The following is a 17,324-nucleotide window of genomic DNA, read 5'->3' on the forward strand; positions in this document are numbered from 1 at the left end:
TATGTGTGAAAAAGTTTTTACTTAATTTTCATTTGCAAAAGTTTTTTTGCTGGGTGTAGAATTCTAAGTTGACAGTACTTTTTCTTTCAGCATGTTAAAGATTTTCTCCACTTTCTTCTGGCTTGCATTGTTTTTGATGAGAAGTCTGCTTTCATTCTTATCTTTGCTCCTTGTTGCTTAATGTGCATTATTTCTGTAGCTTTCTTGGCCTTTCTGAAGTCTCAACTTTTTCTCTTCTACTTGGGTAGGCTGTTGGGTTATGAGTTCTCTTTCCCTGCCCTATATCCTGGAAATTTTCTAAGCAGTAAGCTAGGGTATTTATAGGCTAGCCTCATTTTTTTTCTTCTTTCAGAGATGACTGTTCTGTGTTGCTTGTTGTTCAATGCTGAAAACCATTGTTTCTTTTTCTATCTCTCTTTTTTTAAGTTATTTAAGGTGGGAGGATAAATCTGGCCCCGTTACTTCATTTTGGTTGGAAGCAGAAGTTCTGAAATGTTCAATCAGAAGCATAAATACTTAAAACATAAAAACTAACTTCTGATTGTAAAACTCCTTCCTGATAATTGGTCTATAGCTTAGAATTATTATATGAGCTCATTTTTTAAAAAAGTCATTTACTACCACAGTGTTTGACATTATTCCCTTTCTTACAGGAAACAGGACACATTCAAACTGGATTTTTGAATCATTGCAAATCAATGATGGATCAGAAGTTGCAGAATGCAATCCTAAATAAAAGTCTTCAAAAAACTTTGCTTCAGATAACAGAGGAAAGAAAAGTGATCTACCACCTTAAAATCCTGGTGTAGAAAAAAATATTCATGATACGAGTTATAACTGGGAAAGTTTATTTGGCTCTTAATGGACCTGAATGAAAGGGACTGTCACTTTGTTTCTCAGAAGGACTTGCATATCTGAGATTATTTTTATATCTGTCATTTTATAAAACCTTAACATGATTGCCAGGGAGGAGACACAGAGCAATAGCTGAAACCTGTGTGTTGGTCCAAGATGACTTCTGAAGAAATGGCAGCTTCCGTTCTCATACCTGTGACTCAGAGAAAAGTGATTTCGATTCACTCGACTGCAGATGAAAGTAGTGAAAAGGTCTCAGACATCAATATTCCAACGGCACATACTGTCAGGCAGAGTGAGCAGACTTCTCATACTGTCTCACAACCAAACAAACTTAAAGAATCTTCTGGCAGCAACTTGCCCAAGATTCTCTCAATAGCAAGGGAGAAAATAGTGAGTGATGAGAACAGTAATGAAAAATGCTGGGAAAAAAGCATTCCAGATTCTGTGAAAAACCTTCACATTAACTGCAACAACATGTTGAGAAACCATCAGCATGGCCTCCCTCGGAGCCAGTTTTACGAAACATGCAACTCTATCACAGAGGAGGGCCTGTGTTTGGAAACTGGAATTCCTTCTCCACTGGAAAGAAAGGTGTTCCCTGGAATTCAATTAGCAATAGACGGCTCTCCCATGGACGTTAATCCTTTAGGAAATCAATCAGGGATCCTAGAGCCTGGCAGAGCACACCCTGACAACAACATGGCAGTATTTCATTTTCATTACGAAGTTGACAGAGGCATGTCAGACACTTTCTGTACCCTATCGGAAAACTTAATTTTGGACAATTGTGGAAATTGTGTACCACTGCCTGGTGTTGGTGGAGAGCAAACAAAAAACTACATGGCATATAATTGTAAACTAATGGAATTGGCCAAAAATAAGAACGGGCAACAGCAGTGTGATCATTGTGACACTTTGAACGACAGATACTTGTGCTTTGAAGGTTCTTGCCAGAAGGCTGACATGATATGTTCAAGTGATGGCTTTTGCAGGGAAGGTTTTACTGACAGCCCACCTGCCAAGGCCTTTTTGAGCCATTTTGAGGACTTCCCTGATAATTGTGAAGATGTAGAAGAAGACTTTTTAAAAAGCAAGAAGGAGCGGTCCACTTTGTTAGTTAGGAGATTTTGTAAAAATGACAGAGAAGTTAAGAAATCTGTGTATACTGGCACAAGAGCAATTGTGAGAACTCTGCCTTCTGGCCATATTGGGCTGGTTGCCTGGAGTTACGTGGATCAGAAGAGAAACGGTCTCTTACTGCCTGGTGGGAGAATAATGGAACCTCTGTCAACGGTGGAGATAAGGCAAGGTGGGAGCCGGCATCTGTCAGGGTCCCGGTGGTATCTGGTAAGAATTCAAGTTTCTTTTCATCATTTCTTTAAACCTGCTTTTTTTTTTTTTTTAATCCAAATTTTCTTTATCTTCTTGGACAATTTTAAGATCTGTCAAGTTATTATTCTTAAGGTAAGCATTTATAGTTACTGGGAAACTTCACTTGATATCCATCAAGATTGAGTTGATTCTGTGACAATATAAGTCAGTCACAAAATACATATAGATGTGTTATCAGGAGTGGAGGAATTAGGAGGTTTCCTGGTAGTGGAAAATGGCTCCATCTATTGATTACGTGTTTGTATCCTTTGGTGGGAAATGCCTGGATTCTCTTCTATATTGTAGTTCATTATTATTTTTAGGTTTCCAGATCTAAAGGAACTTAATTCTGGTTTTCCAATCAATGGTCTCAGTTTCTTCCCTCTTAAACTTCTTTTTGCCACAGATCCCTTTGGCAAAGTGATGAAGCCTACAGACTCAGAATGATGCTTTTAAATGCATCAAATGAAATAGAAAGCATTGTAAAGGGTAGATTGTGTTGATATACATTTATCAAGATATTTTTTGAAATTGCGATATGGCAGTTTAGGTGCTTGTTTATTAACACATTAAATTATGGTATCTAGTGATGTGATAACTACCAGTAATTTCAGTTGGCCCTCCATATTCATGCATGCCAAGAATTCAAAATAATCAAAAAATAATAATAATACAACAATGAAAAATAATACAAGTAAAAAACCAGTGCAGTATAACACTATTTACATAGCATTTACACTGTATTTGTATAAGTAATCTAGTGAAGATTTCATGTATATGGGAGAATATGCATAGATTATGTGTAAATACTATGCTACCTCATACAAGGAACTTGAGCAGCCTTGAATTTTGGTATCTGAGGGGGAATCCTTGAACCAATCCCTTCAGATGCCAAGAACTATTGTCGTGATACATGTAAGTAGGGAATGGTTTACCTGAGACTTTCTCAATGTTAGCACTGTAAGTACCACATCCTGGGAAACCCGTCAGTCCTGCAACCAAGGCAAACCAATGCAGTTGGCCACCTTAAATATTAATAATATTTCAGGATATCTACCACAACTGTACAGGATCACAGTTACTACTACTACTACTGAGATTTGTTGCCTGTATTCATAATTGAAGGAAATGCTAAATTTCCATTTGAGATTAATGAAAATAAAGATTCATTTTTTTTTTTCTCATGTAATTCCCAGGTCCTCTGAATTCTATCCACAGACACCCTTGTTAAGAATCCTGTCCTAGAAATGCACATGATCAGGTCACCTGCTCTCAGACCTGATCTTTCCATCTGAAGACAATACCATGTGCCTTCTCAGTCTTTTCTTCTCTTGGTTAAATACTCCGGCTTCCTTCAGTCATTCTCTGTGTGAAACTCCTTCTAGAACTCTCACATTCCAGTTCTTCAGATTTCCTTTAAAACCTGGTGTTAAAAATGAACACGCAGTCTAGAAAAATATTCCTTTATTGAAATATAACTGTTGTATTTATACTTTCATTCTCCTCATCATCAGTCATGGTAGCTCACAGTTATTGGGCATTTAACATGTGCCAGATATTGGGCTAAATAATACTGGATGTCATTACATACTCGATGTCATGCTGTCATCTTAACTACCCTAGGATGTTGTTGTGATTATTAACCTCATTGTATTGCTAAGAAAACTGATTCCCTGGGAAGTTATGTCCCTTGTCCAAGGTCATTTAGCTGGTCAGTGATGTAACTAGGATTGTAATCCAGGCAGCTCACACTCTTTGGTAGTTTCTTAAGCTCTAAAAAAGAATACAATGTAGAGTAAGCTTTTAAAAGAACAGAAGAATTCTGTTCATTTCAACGTCTGTTGATTGAGTTGTCCCCCTCATGGGTGTTTATGGTATCTCAGACTTGGTCATGTTAGACATGGTGATTCTAAGTTACAGTCAGTGTCCAGATCCCTCCCCGGGTGCTTTGAATCAGAATTACTGGGTAGAGGACGGCATGAGTATTTTTTCAGGGTTCCCTGATGATTCTAAGAATTCTGTGGAGTTGATATCATTGGCTAGGAGTTTAAACCGAGCTCTTTGATTTTCGATCAGGACATCACGGGAATATTTGCTCTTGCCTGAAGACCCTGACACTGCTTGGGTTCTCAGGAACATCAGGGCTGACCCGGGAGCCTGCTCGAAAAGTGAAAGCCTGCAGGCCCTTCTCTATACAGCTGACCCCTCCCCAGCCAGTGTCTGCAGATTCGTGTCTGCATCTCTTCACCTGATTCCATGTGAAACCTGAGTCGCAGACAAGGCACTCGTCACAGGCCTGCCTGTCCTGCTCTGTGCTGCGATGACTTGTCCAGTACCACCCCACCCTGAAGCTGCTGCTGAGAGCAGCATATCATCTCGCTTAAAAAAGCAGCAGTTTTTAAATCACATACATGTGAACATTAAGAGCACAACAGAGATATAAATAGAGCAAAGGGCCATGGAAACAGGCCACTTCAGAACCTTTATCATAGTTCCCCAGTGAGGGGTGTGATCTGGTGTAAATTTCAGAATCATTTTTGCCATGCCCATGCTTTCCTCCAGTTTATGCTTTCTGCACTGCTGCCGCTGTTTCCTCTGAGCACGTTTGCTGGTCCCTAGCTCAAACCTGCTCTTTCCTGTCAATCAGAGGCCCTGGGCTGGTTAAATTCCAATGAAAGGGATCAAAGACATGGTGCAAAGTGTCTCCTGCCTGCTTCTTAGTCTCGGGAGGCTGGGAGTGGTTGCCATGCCTCTGGCAGAGTGGACTCCAGGAACTTCTATCCCCTCCAATCAGGCTGGGAGGAGGCCGTTGGCATTTTTATTAACCCCTAAAGTGCAGCTGGGGACAGGCTGGCTGTCCTTCTGTCCTTTCTTAAGGGAGATCTCTGAAAGGGAGAGCCCTCTCTGTATGTTCAAACCACACCATAACAGGAATGAATCAGTATTTTCTAAAATATGATATTCTGTATGTCTTGTTTTTTAGTTTAGAATCTGGTGGAAATCCTCAAAAGTTGCATGGATGAATTATAACCACTTCCTCCGACTCCTGTGAATTGCTTCTTTCAAAGATGCAGAACCCAATTATGTCCTGTCCCTGTGCTCTGATTATTTCAGGTGTGTCCCTCCTGGTTCCCCAATCAGCTTACAAATTATTTATTTATTTATTTATTTTTAGAAATGGGGTCTGGCTATATTGCCCAGGCTGGTCTCCTACTCCTGGCCTCAAACCATTCTCCCGCCTCAGCCTACGGAGTAGCTGGAACTACAGGCGTGAGCCGCCGGCTCAGATTATAAATTTATGAAGGGCAAGAAATAGATCCTATGTTTCTTAACTCTTTATAATGCAAGAATAAGGCCACATATATAGAAAACAAGGACAATTTCATGGTTAGAAACACAGTCTCTGTAGTTAGTCACCCTGAATTTAAATTGTGACGCTCACTCTGCCACTGACTGGCCATTGAACTCTGGCAAGCTGTTTGACCTCTTTGTTCCTGATTACCTGATACATACACTGGGGATAATGGTGTTATCCTAGGCATTAGGCGAAATGCTACCCTCAGCACAGTGCTGGCAAGGAGCGAGTGCTACTACTCCCACTCTGGCCATTTATTTCACGCCTTGTCGTGAACACGTTCTGCCTCACTCTGCTCTTTGGTGGCTTCTCACTCAGTTTACAGTGGTATGCATTTGAATGCATGTCTCTCAATCTGTGATGTGGGAGCTTGAACAATCCTTCCCACACGTTTAAAGAATGTGTTAGTTGTCCAATTAATTCTTTGGCCTCACATTTAAAGTTTTTTTTTCTTGGATGCTTTGGTCAAAATGACCCAATTAATCGATATTTGCACAGCTGTGTTGAGGAGAATGGATTTGAATTGAAGACATTAATGAGGATTAATGCTCACTGACTGACTAACTGTATTGGTATCCTCCTCCTCCTCATAAAAAATTAAAACCCTACCCGTTATCCTGTTACAGTCATACTCCCTCTCTTCTGCTTTCAATTTATTGGCTCAGAAAGACAGAATATTTTGGCAAGTGGCTAAAGTGTTCAGGCTAACTGTTGGTTAAGGGTGTTTTTCCTTTTAAAAAATTCTCTCCCTGCTTGAATTTTGGGGAGTTTAGATTTCTAGAGTTATCTTGAATGTGAAGTGCAAGAAGTTCCTGCTTCTGCCCTGCTGGAATTGCTCATGTAACCCGAGTGCCACGTGCACTCAGAGAAAATGAGGATGGCCGGGGCAGAAATTCCACCAGCTCCTGTATTTATGCTTCATTTATTTCCCTTCCTTGATCTGCAAGGGGATAGTTACTATACAAGAATATGTATGGCAAAATAGAAAAAAAAAATAAATTTCAGATAAAATAATAAAAAACGAATAAAAATGAAAAATAAAGAATGAATAAAAAAATAAAGAAAATGATTATTTTTTTTAAATCAGACTAGAAAAACTAAATTAAAAAGGAAGATCAAAAACAGCTTTTATATTGCTGCTTCCTATTCTGCTTTCTTCCTTCTAAAATTTGTCTGTCTTCTTAATACTTTTTTCTCAAGTACAGCAAATTAAACGTAAGAGGCAATGATAGTTTTTTGAGTGTTTCACAAAAATACCCTTGTTGGTGTGTATGTCCTTGATTCTGTATTATATCTCTTTCAAATTGAACTGGACTGATCCCTAGGAGAGAGATAATGTCTGTTATGTGTAAAAGGACTAACCCGTAATAAATTTGTCTTCTAAGTTGTAAGTTTTGTGGATGACCAAACACCCACTGAGCCCTGCTGTCCAGTGTTGTAAGGGATGGCTGTTGAAATAGCAACATGTCTTGTTTTCTGGTCCAGAAATTTAGTTGCCCTGGAGCTTGGGTACAATTTGGACCTTGAAATAATTAAAATTTTGTGGGGTGCTTAGGCTAAGCCGGAAGCCAGTGCTTGGTGACCTGCCAAGCCGCCTCTTCCATTCCATGTGTTGAGTTTGTGACATAGGTATAGGATGATGTGGCCCCTTCTTGCTGAGCACAGTGAAAGGGAATCCAGCCCCTGCTCAAGCCCTGTGCAGTTGAGTCACGTCTGTGCATCACTGGAAAATGCGACGGCTGTTAGGGGCCAGCTCCGTGGTGATTGGACTACTTGTCCTTATTAGCTGCATTGGGGCAGTGTAGGATACATTTCCTTCCACATCTCTGTAGTTACACCCGCTCTGTGGCTAGGATTTGGTAAGGGATGGAACGAATAACCCTGACCCTGGACTCTGGTGTAAGGCAAATGCACTGGTGGCCAATGTTTTTCTCATGGTAGCCTTGGGGCAGTATCAGCATTAGGACTATTATTTTTTATCTTTCCCCCAAATGTCCTGCCTAATGGGAACTAGCAGCTGGAGAGGCCTCATCCCTTACGATGAAAAGAATCAGAGCCAGTGGCAAGGATAAGACCGTGAGGTGGAGCCCTGGTCTCACCCACACCCTGCGTTTCACGGAGGAGGGACTCGGCTGCCCATAGAATGACCTCTGCACAGTCATGAGCCAGAGGAGTGTGCTCCTCCGTGGGTGCTGATTCAAGTACAGCGACCCCGCAGGGATTATAGGCATCCTGGGGTGGTGGGAGGTTTCCACCCTGGTGACCAAATGATTCAGCTTTCCAGGGTTTGAAGCGTCAGTGTGTGTGGGGCGGTGACCATCCTGTGACCCCCATGTCTAGACTAACTGGTAGCTCAGGCAGGGCCCTCCCTGAACTGTTCTCAGACAGTGGTGCTGGGCTCATTTTCTGGCCTTGAAGAGCTCTGTGACACCCAAATAGTGCCCCAAATAGTGCCCCTTTCAATGTTCTTTGTGCTAGTGGCTGGCCTCAACACGTTCAGAGCCTCACAAGAAACGCGGGTCCTGCAGAGCTCAGGCAGCCAAACACTAAACCCCAGTGCTTGGTGCCCTGCCCTGAACCCCAGCCCCTTCCCTCTCATTTAGGCCGTCACTCCTCAAACCCTCAGAAGGCTCAGCAGAAAACCACCGCAGCCTTCAACAACACAAAGACATGATCATCTTTCAAGGATAAGGAGAGCCAGCCGGTCCTTTGGAACACAATAGCAGATCTCCTTGGAGGGGAGGAGAAATGCTTTCTTTTTTTTTAATAGCTTTATTGAGATACAATTCATATACCATACAATTGACCCGTTTGAAGTGTACAAGTCAATGGTTTTTGATACGTTCACAGATATGTGCAAGCATGACCACAATTTTCATGACTTCAAAAAGAACCCCCCATGCCCTTTAGCTGTCACCTTCCAACTCTCCACCCCTTTCCCCCTTCCCTAACCCTAAGCAATGACAAATCTACTTTCTATCTCTACAGATTCTCCTATTCTGGACTTTCATATGAATGGACTCATATAGTATGTGGTCTTTGCAACTGGCTTCTTTAACTTAGCATAATCTGTATTGTAGCATGAATCAGTACTTCATTACTTTTTACTGCTGAATAATATTTCATTGTATGGATATGTCACATTTTATTTCATTTATCTATTCATCAATTGTTGGACATTGGGTTATTTTCCACTTTTGGGCTATTATGAATAATGCTGCCGTGAGCATTCATGCAGTAGTTTTTGTGAGGACATAGTGTTTCCGTTTCTCCTGGATATATACCCAAGAGTAGAATTGCTGGCTCATAGGATAACTCTGTGTTTGATCTTCTGAGGAGCTGCTAGATTGTTTTCCAAAGCAGCTACACCATTTTACATTCCCACCAGCAATACATGAAGGTTCTGATTTCTCCACATCCTAACCAACATTTTTTATTGTCTGTCTTTTTACTTATAGCCATCCTAGTGGGTGTGAACTAATATTTCGTTGTTGTTTTGATTTGCATTTTCCTGACAGCAAATGATGCTGAATATCTTTTCATCTGCTGTTAGCCATTTGTATATCTTTGGAGAAATGTCCAGTCAAATCTTTTGCCCATTTTTAAATTGAGTTGTCTTTCCATTTTTGAGTTCTTTACGTATTCTGCATATAAGTCCATTATCAGATATATGATTTTCAATGTATATTTAGATATAGGTATAGCTATGGATCTAGATATAATCAATGAAAGTCAAGGAAGCGGCAAAGGAGGTTTAATTTTACTGCACAGTGAAACCTGTTAAACATGTTCCTTGGACATTGATCTCATTCTCAGTCTTTCTCACAACTTTCAAATAAGATTTTTTATCCTCTTTCTCCCAGATTCTCCCCAAACTGCAGCCTACAAGCTTTTCTGTCTCTCCTTTTTTCCTTTCTGCTTAAACTTTTTATTATATAGATCATTTTTCTTATTATCCAAATTCTGCATGCCAGAGCAGAAGCTGGGAGTCAGATTGTTGGTCTGCAAACTTGTACATTGCAAGGAAGGCATCCAATGCAGTGATGGTTGAAGAGGAGGTCACTACTTCACAATAACGTGCTCCATTCTGCACAGATACAAGCAGGGTCAGTGCTAGAGTAAAACAAGCGAGGTCCCTGGGGTACCAAGTGTAAGGAGGCACTTGCTCTCAGGGTCTCACAAGGACCAACCCTGTACTTATTAGTGAGTGCCTCCTTAAATTTTGAGCTCTGGGCAGCTCTTGTGTCCCCCTAGTCCTAGACTTGGGTACAAGGGTCTAAGTGAGTCTGTGGTTTAGAAATGAATGTCATCTTCCTGGTTCAGGAACGGCATTGACTAAACTCCATGCACCTCAATACAGATGTTCTTAAAATATAAGCTAAGAGTAGCTTCTGCATTTTTAAATGGTCAAAAAAGTCAAAAGAAGAATATTATTTTATGACATGTGAAAATTATATGAAAGTTAAATTTTAGTGTTTGTAAAGAAAGGTTACTGGAGCACAGCCACACTCATTGCTTTGTGTATTGTCCATTGCTGCTTTCATGCTGTAATGGCAGAGCTGAGTAGCTGCAACAGAGACCATGTGACCTGCAAAGACTAAAATATTTATTATCTGGTCCTTTACAGCAAAAGTATGCCAACCCCTGGCTCAGAACATCCCTTTCTACTTGGCTAACTCCTTTCCAGCCTTTAGGCCTGAGCTTAGTTCCACATTCTCTTGGTGGCCTTCCCTGTAAGCCCCCCACTCCCACCCTGGACCTCAGTCCAGAGTTCTCTGACAGTAAGTGCTCAATACATGTTTCCTGAATGACTCCCTGAATGATAAATGAAGGAAGGCCATTTCCGCCCACTCCTGATGACTCCTTCTCTCCTTCCCCAGTGCAGGCTTATTAGCTGTCCTCCCCCAACCCTTGGAGCTTGGAGCCGGCTCTTCTGTGCAATACCTAGGACAGAATCAGGATTTTCCTTTGAAATTCAAAAGGGTCTTTTTCAGTCCTGTGAACCCAGAGATCCATCCGTGTTGCCTCCACAGATTTGGCCTGAAAGACAAAGAAGGGTCCTGTTTGCATCTCCTTGTCTCTGGCTCCCCATGTCAACTGGCTGTTACAAACCTTGGGGAAGTTTCCAGACATTTTGTGTGAACAAGGGAGCACCTGAGACTGCTACATGCTGCAGTGGGCCAGGAAGGAAAGAAGTGCCCCTCAAGACCTGGAGCTCTGTTCCTGCCTTTCGAAGGCCCCAGTCCTTCCCAGGCAGGGGTTTGCACATGGACCAGAAGGAATCTAGCCTCTGTCTCTCACTGATGGTCAGGGATGGGGATGGAGGTGAAGGGATGGAGACAGTGCTGTGCCTGTAAGTTGGGAGATTATTTATGGGGTTTGGAAGGTGTTTGGCCAGTTCCTTCAAACCATTTGACCCCAGTACTCTCCATAATAGACCTGAGATGGCACCCCCTCCTCTAAAAAGACAAGTATCAGGTCATTAAGTACGAAATGCCCGATTTTGAATCAAAAATGTAGTTTATTATATTTCAAACAAGAAGCAGTACAATTAATCAAAGTGTGTGCCTAAACGATCAACACAGTGTTTCCATCTTAATGATAGCCTGTTTATGCCAGCAGTGAAGAAGCCTGGAGGGCAAGTGGCGAGGAGATTGCAAAAGGCGTTTTCCACAGCTTGTTGAGAATTGAATATTTTTCCTTGCAAGAAGTGGTCCAAAGCCTGGAAGAAGTGGTAGTCAGTTGGTGCAAGGTCTGGTCAATACAATGGATGACAGAGTTTCGGAGTCCAGCCTCTGTAGTTTGAGCAGCGTTGTTTGTGTAACATGTGGTTGAATGTTGTCTTGCAAGAGGATTGGCCTGTCTCTATTGACCTATCTAGCTGCTTCATCACAAGCATCATCATCATTTCATCCAATTGGTTGCAGTAGACATCTGCTGTAATCAGTTGAAGCTGTAATGGATAATACCAGCGCTGAACCACTAAACAGACACCACTAGCTTTTTTGGATGAATATTCAGTTTTGGACTGTGTTTTGGCACTTCATCTTTATTCAGCCATTGTGCTGAACATTTGCAATTGTCAAAAAGAATCCATTTTTCATCACATCTAACAATACAGTGTAGAAATGGTTTGCCTTTATGTCATGACAGCAAAGAAAGGCAAGCTTTGAGACAATTCTCTTTTGATGCTTGTTTAATTCATGTGGAACCCATCTATTCAGCTTCTATACCTTGCCGATTTGTTTTAAATGGTCCCATATTGTTGGAATCATGATGTCAAACCTTGCTGCTAATTGACATGTAGGTTGAGATGGATTTGCTTCCACTACAGCTTCCAGCTCATTATTACCCACCTTGGTCTCAGGTTGCCCACGTGGCTCATTTTCAAGATTAAAATCACCAGAGCAGAACTTCACAAACCATTGATGTACTGTGCGTTCATTAGCCACATCATTCCGAAACACTTCAGTGGTGTTTTGAGCTGTCTGTGCTGCATTGGTTCCATGACAGAACTCACATTCGAAAATAACATGCATTTTTGACTTATCCATGGTTTCACAAAAATTGCTCTTGAAAGAAATGTGAAAGATAATCACAAGCCAAAACTTACATTTGAAAGACTAAGGATGTACCTTCACAATAAAAATAAAACAAGATGTGTCAAAGTGAAATGTCAGAGATATCAACTGTCAAACTTAGTACTTAAGGAAATTGGACATTTTATAATTCCAGTTCTGCCATTAACTGATTGTGTGATCTTGGACAAGTCACTTTAGGGCTAAGGATTTTAGTTCCTTTGGGTGTAAAAAGAGAATGAGGGCAGACACGTATTCATTGCCTACTATGTGTCAGACACTGTGTATATACTATGCATAAAGTCATTTAATGAATTATAAATTACACATTTCCTCTTAACTCTACAAGCCTGCCAGTCCATGACTTCTTGATTTAAATCCTGACCCTGGATTTTGGGTCTAGTGAACATTCTACCTCCCCCAGCAGTGCCTTCTCGAGGTTTGATCTGGAGTGAATCTTGTCGCTCCCCAGCACTTGGTGTAGCAGGAGGGCAGGGGAGAGATGCTCCTTCATCATTGGCCAAGCCTGGTAGTGTCTGCAGAAGTAAAACCGTAGACCTTGCAGGCACTTACTGTGTGCCAGGCACTGGGCTTTCCAGATATCTTGTCTTTTCTCTTTTCTCCTTTATTTCTCCCAGCAACTGTCTACAAGGCAGATGCTGTAAACACCCCCATTTCATACTCAGAACAAGTACTGTGAGCAAGGTCATATGGTGTTGGTCCAGGGTGGTGGCTCACTCCTGTAATCCTAGCACTCCGGGAGGCCGAGGTGGGAGGATTGCTTGAGCTCAGGAGTTCGAGACCAGCCTGAACAAGAGTGAGACCCTGTCTCTACAAGAAAGAAAGAAAGAAAGAAAGAGAGAGAGAAAGAAAGAAAGAGAGAAAGAGAGAAAGGGAGAAAGGGAGAAGAGAAAGAGAGAAAGAGAAAGAGAGAGAGAGAGAGAGAAAAGGAGGAAGAGAGGAAGGGAGGAAAGGAGGAAGGGAAGAAGGGAGGAAGAGAGGAAGGGAAGGAAGGAAGAAAGAAAAGGAAAGAAAGAAAGAAAGAAAGAAAGAAAGAGAAAGAGAGAGAGAGAGAAAGAAAGAAAGAAAGAAAAAGAAAGAAAGAAAAATACCCAGCTGGGCGTTGTGGCATTCCCCTGCAGTCCCAGCTGCCTGAGAGGCTGAGGCAGAAGGATTGCTTGAGCCCAGGAGTTGGAGGTTGCAGTGAGCTACAGTGACGCCACTGCACTCTACCTAGGGTAATGGAGTAAGACTCTGTCTCAACAACAACAACAAAAAACAAGGCAACTGAGCACCCCTCTTCACAACCCCCCACCCCTTCCTAAAAAAAGAAAAAAAAAGTCACACGGTGTCTGGACTTGAATCCAGATCTGGCTTCCTCTAAAGTCCATGTTCCTAAGAAGTTCCTCTGGAAGATTCTGATGCAACTCACCCCTATAACTTGGCAGAGGTTCTGTTCTCTTATTAAATGTGCAAATGTTGAGCTGGATGAGTCCTGGAGCTCTTTCTTTCTTCCAATGTGAGCTGGGTGTGACTTTTGGATGAAATGGGAGACATGGGGAACAATACCAATTCTTAATGCGAGGGGTGTGTTGTCTATTGAAATGGCTGAGACTTATTTTTATGACTCAGCCTGCAAGGAGGGGGAAACCAAACCCTAAGGTTTGAGCTTTTTACAGAATTGCTGTAGTTTAGAAGTACAATTAAGAAGTTTTGTAAGTAAGTAAGCAAGAACAAAGTTCAAAGCAAACTGCACACATCTAAGTCAGAATCGATAGCTTATTCACGGTCATGCTGAAATACGGCTCCAAATACTGGGAACGTAAGTTAGTATTTTTCTATTTTACTTTAAAGTTTTCCGTGATCTTCAAGAGTTCTGACCAACTGACCTGAGTATGAAAAACATGACTCAGTAGTGTTTCTTTCCACATTCATGCCGTTAAAATGAAGTTTTCACCTACTTCACGAGGTCGTGAGGCAGGAGAAAAAAAAAATTGATGCACTTGGCACACAGTATAAAATCTCCCTGTAAGTGTAACTTTTCTCCTCACTCCATGCTCTAAGGATTCAGAGTGAGGTACCCGGTGGAAAAGGACATAACAAATTACTGTGGAGGCAGCAAAACAAAGCTAGAGGCAGCCGATTTCCCTTTTGTAAGTGCTACAAGCATCACGTTGAACCTGCTTCCTGAAACCCAGCTCTTTGGTTTCCCTTTCACGGTGCTGGCATGAATGAATAATAACTTCATTTTCAGCTTGGGATTAGATAACTTTTATCACCAACACCTACTTCATTTTATCCCCGTGTTTTAATAGAATAGGGAATCAATTTGTTAGTAGACCATGTTTGACTAGCTTTAGCTTCAGAAAGATTTAACACCACATTATAAATGGTGACACTTTCACGGTGAGTGTGATGTGCCTGAGAGCCAGCCTGTGGGAGTTTGGCAGTGGGAAAGCCCCATGGCTTCAGTTTTTCCAGATTTTGTACCCTTCCATCAAATAGTAATTCCTTAGCCTTGAAAAACTCTCTTCCAGAACAAGGGAAAAATTCATTTGAGTTCTAAATTGTTTAGTAGCAATGCATTATTTTTCTCTTTAATGAGACCAAGAAAATGGTCTGAGGCCCTGGGTGGATCAGCCAGTTTCCCTTTTGATGGCCACAAATCAAATGTGGACAGTGTAATGATGGTGTGACTCTGGCCTGGCTGATATTTTTGTGAGGAGGATGCCATTATTATGGTGACCATATTTTCCAAATAAAAAAATGAGGAACTTTTTATTCAGAGAAAAGAGGGGCAGAATATTTGAAATTGAGACTGACCCAGGAAATTCAGAATGAAGGGTCTTGGTAGCTATTGATCACCATATAAAAGAAACAGAATGTGAATGAACCAGTGCAAATCTAAATTGTTGCTGCAAAAGTCAGGAGCCTCAACATGAATGACTTGACAGTGGTGGCCAAGAGCCATTGTCCACATGTAATGACAGCACTTTATAAGCCCAGAGAATCCAGTGAGCGTTTTTCTCAGAGTGTTTGTTATTCTGTATTTTTACGAAATACATTTAGTAGCTACCATACTTTGGAAGTGTGAAGGTAACGAAATAGGTTTATTTTAAACACCAGGACATGCTCGGCTAAACAAGGGCTGCTCCTTTCCAAGGAAGCACCGTGAAAGGCTGCCCCAGTTTTCCATTTATGCTGCCATTATGCAAAATGTCTCAATCTTTTGAGGTTGGATTGAGATTTTAGAAATAATTCATTCGAGCATCCCGGCTAATGCTGGTTTGGGTCAGTATTGACATGCGGTTATGAAAGATAGGACTGGTTTTGTTGGGGATCTTATAAACTGACTGGAGGTGAAGGGAGGTATTCTGGAAGTGTTTTCAGCAAAGGTAAAATTGTAAGTTCTGTATACAACACAAACTTGAACACAAACTGAGACATTGCTTCACAGTCTTGGCTACTACTTTCCTTCAGTGTTGATGGACAGTTCAGAGGTGCCTGCAAACGCATAATGCCACTTTGGTTTGGACTGAGTCCCACCGACACAAAGCTCATGCCAAAGGGAAGACTGGAATTAGCCCCATCTCCCTCACCATCCTTGCCTAGGTGGCCTTTTCAGGTCACAAGATGCCCAGCCAAACATGTTGATCCTGAGTAGTATCACGTGGAACAGAAGCAGATGAGCTACTGAAGCCCAAGGCTACAGTTGTTTTTCTCTTGGATTCATATATTTTGTGCTCAGTACGGTGGAGTCTGTTGAATTCCAGTGGTCTGAAATATAAAGAAATTAAATTAGTCCAGGTGAATGCTTTTCTAGGTGAATATAAAATAAGTCCTTGGTGACTTTATGAACTATAGAGTTTTTGAGCTAACCCGTCTTTTATAACTTTATTCATCCTTTCATTTCATGGATAAAGGGCCAAGGCCCTAGACAGGTAAAATGACTTGACCAGGTTCACATGGCTAATGATGGAAGATCCAGAAATAGAATCTGGATCTCTGTAGACTCTGTCTCTTCATCTCTAAAATAGAATAAGAATATACATAATTCTGACACAAATAGCCATGTCATCTAGTAGTTTCTCTGTTAATGTCAGCTGATTCTGAACCCTAAAACCTTTAGGGTTTCTGGGATGCACAGATTCCTAAGACACAGCACCGGCCCTGAAAGAGTTCTTGGTGGGATGGTGGAGGCAGACATCCTGGTGCTGTCTCTCAATTATTCCTCCACCTTCGCAGGTCGTCAATAATCTTGACGCATAGTTTATCGGATTTGTCCTGCCTTCTCTGATCCATACTGGTTTTCACAGCTTATCCTGTCTTCAGTTCTTTAAGAACCTGGCTCATCTTGTTGCAATAACATTGTCAGTTCTTTAAGTCCTCACAAATGCCCTTTTAATTTAAACATAGCCAGGTTTTGTGAGTTCATTTCTCCCCTCAGTCTAGTTTCTTTCCATCCTTCAGTTGGCAGGTAGCTCTCTCTGGTTAATGACTGAAAGTTCTTCAAACCTACAGAGCAGCTGTGGGATCCCTCCCAGTCGCTCAGGAGGATATTTTCCCTTGTTCTTTTTCTCTTATTTATGGGAAGCAGAGCCAAATGCAAGACATTGAGCCCAGCGGGAGGGGCCAGACCTGGCCCAGGAAGGCAGGGTCTGAATTGCAAGGAATTGAGCCAGGAATTCTAGGCTCATAAAACATCAGCACTGGAAGGGCCTCAGACATCATCAGGTCCAACCCTTCATTTTATAGAGAGGGAAACTGAGGCTGAAAAAGAGACAATGGCTTTGCCCAGGTCTGGTCAGGCATTAGTTTTAGAGCCAGGCCTGGAACCCAGGTTGCTGGCTCTCAAGCCAATTTTCCGGCCCTGTGCCAGGACATCGAACACTATTTCTGATCCAAAGAGTGTGGAGCTGAACTGATCGAATTGTAACAGCTAAGTAATTGAGGACTTAAGGCTCCATAATGGTTAGGTATATGAGCTTGGGAGCCGGTCTGCTCGGTTTCAAATTTGGACCCTGTATTTACTAGCTCTGTGACCTATAGCAAGTTTCTTAACCTCTTTGTGCCTCTATTTCTAAAGTGAGGATAATAATTTAACCTACCTCTTAGGGTTCTTATAAATTTTTAAATTTTTTAATGTTTAATTTTAATTTAAT

General features: G+C 41.6%; 1 protein-coding gene across 2 annotated transcripts in view; it reads left to right on the forward strand.

Moving 5' to 3' along the window:
- The first annotated feature begins 953 nt into the window (after nucleotides 1–953).
- PLCE1 (phospholipase C, epsilon 1) overlaps nucleotides 954–17,324 on the forward strand; it is a 260,165-nt gene continuing 243,794 nt past the window's right edge. For both annotated transcript variants that reach the window (XM_012659745.1, XM_012659746.1), the window contains exon 1: nucleotides 954–2,205. In XM_012659745.1, the coding sequence (XP_012515199.1) occupies nucleotides 1,012–2,205 (1,194 nt within the window). In that variant the 5' untranslated portion in view covers nucleotides 954–1,011. The remainder of the gene's footprint in view (nucleotides 2,206–17,324) is intronic.

This window comes from Propithecus coquereli, unplaced genomic scaffold (genome assembly GCF_000956105.1).
Source record: "Propithecus coquereli isolate 6110/MARCELLA unplaced genomic scaffold, Pcoq_1.0 Scaffold63, whole genome shotgun sequence".
Taxonomy (NCBI): domain Eukaryota; kingdom Metazoa; phylum Chordata; class Mammalia; order Primates; family Indriidae; genus Propithecus; species Propithecus coquereli.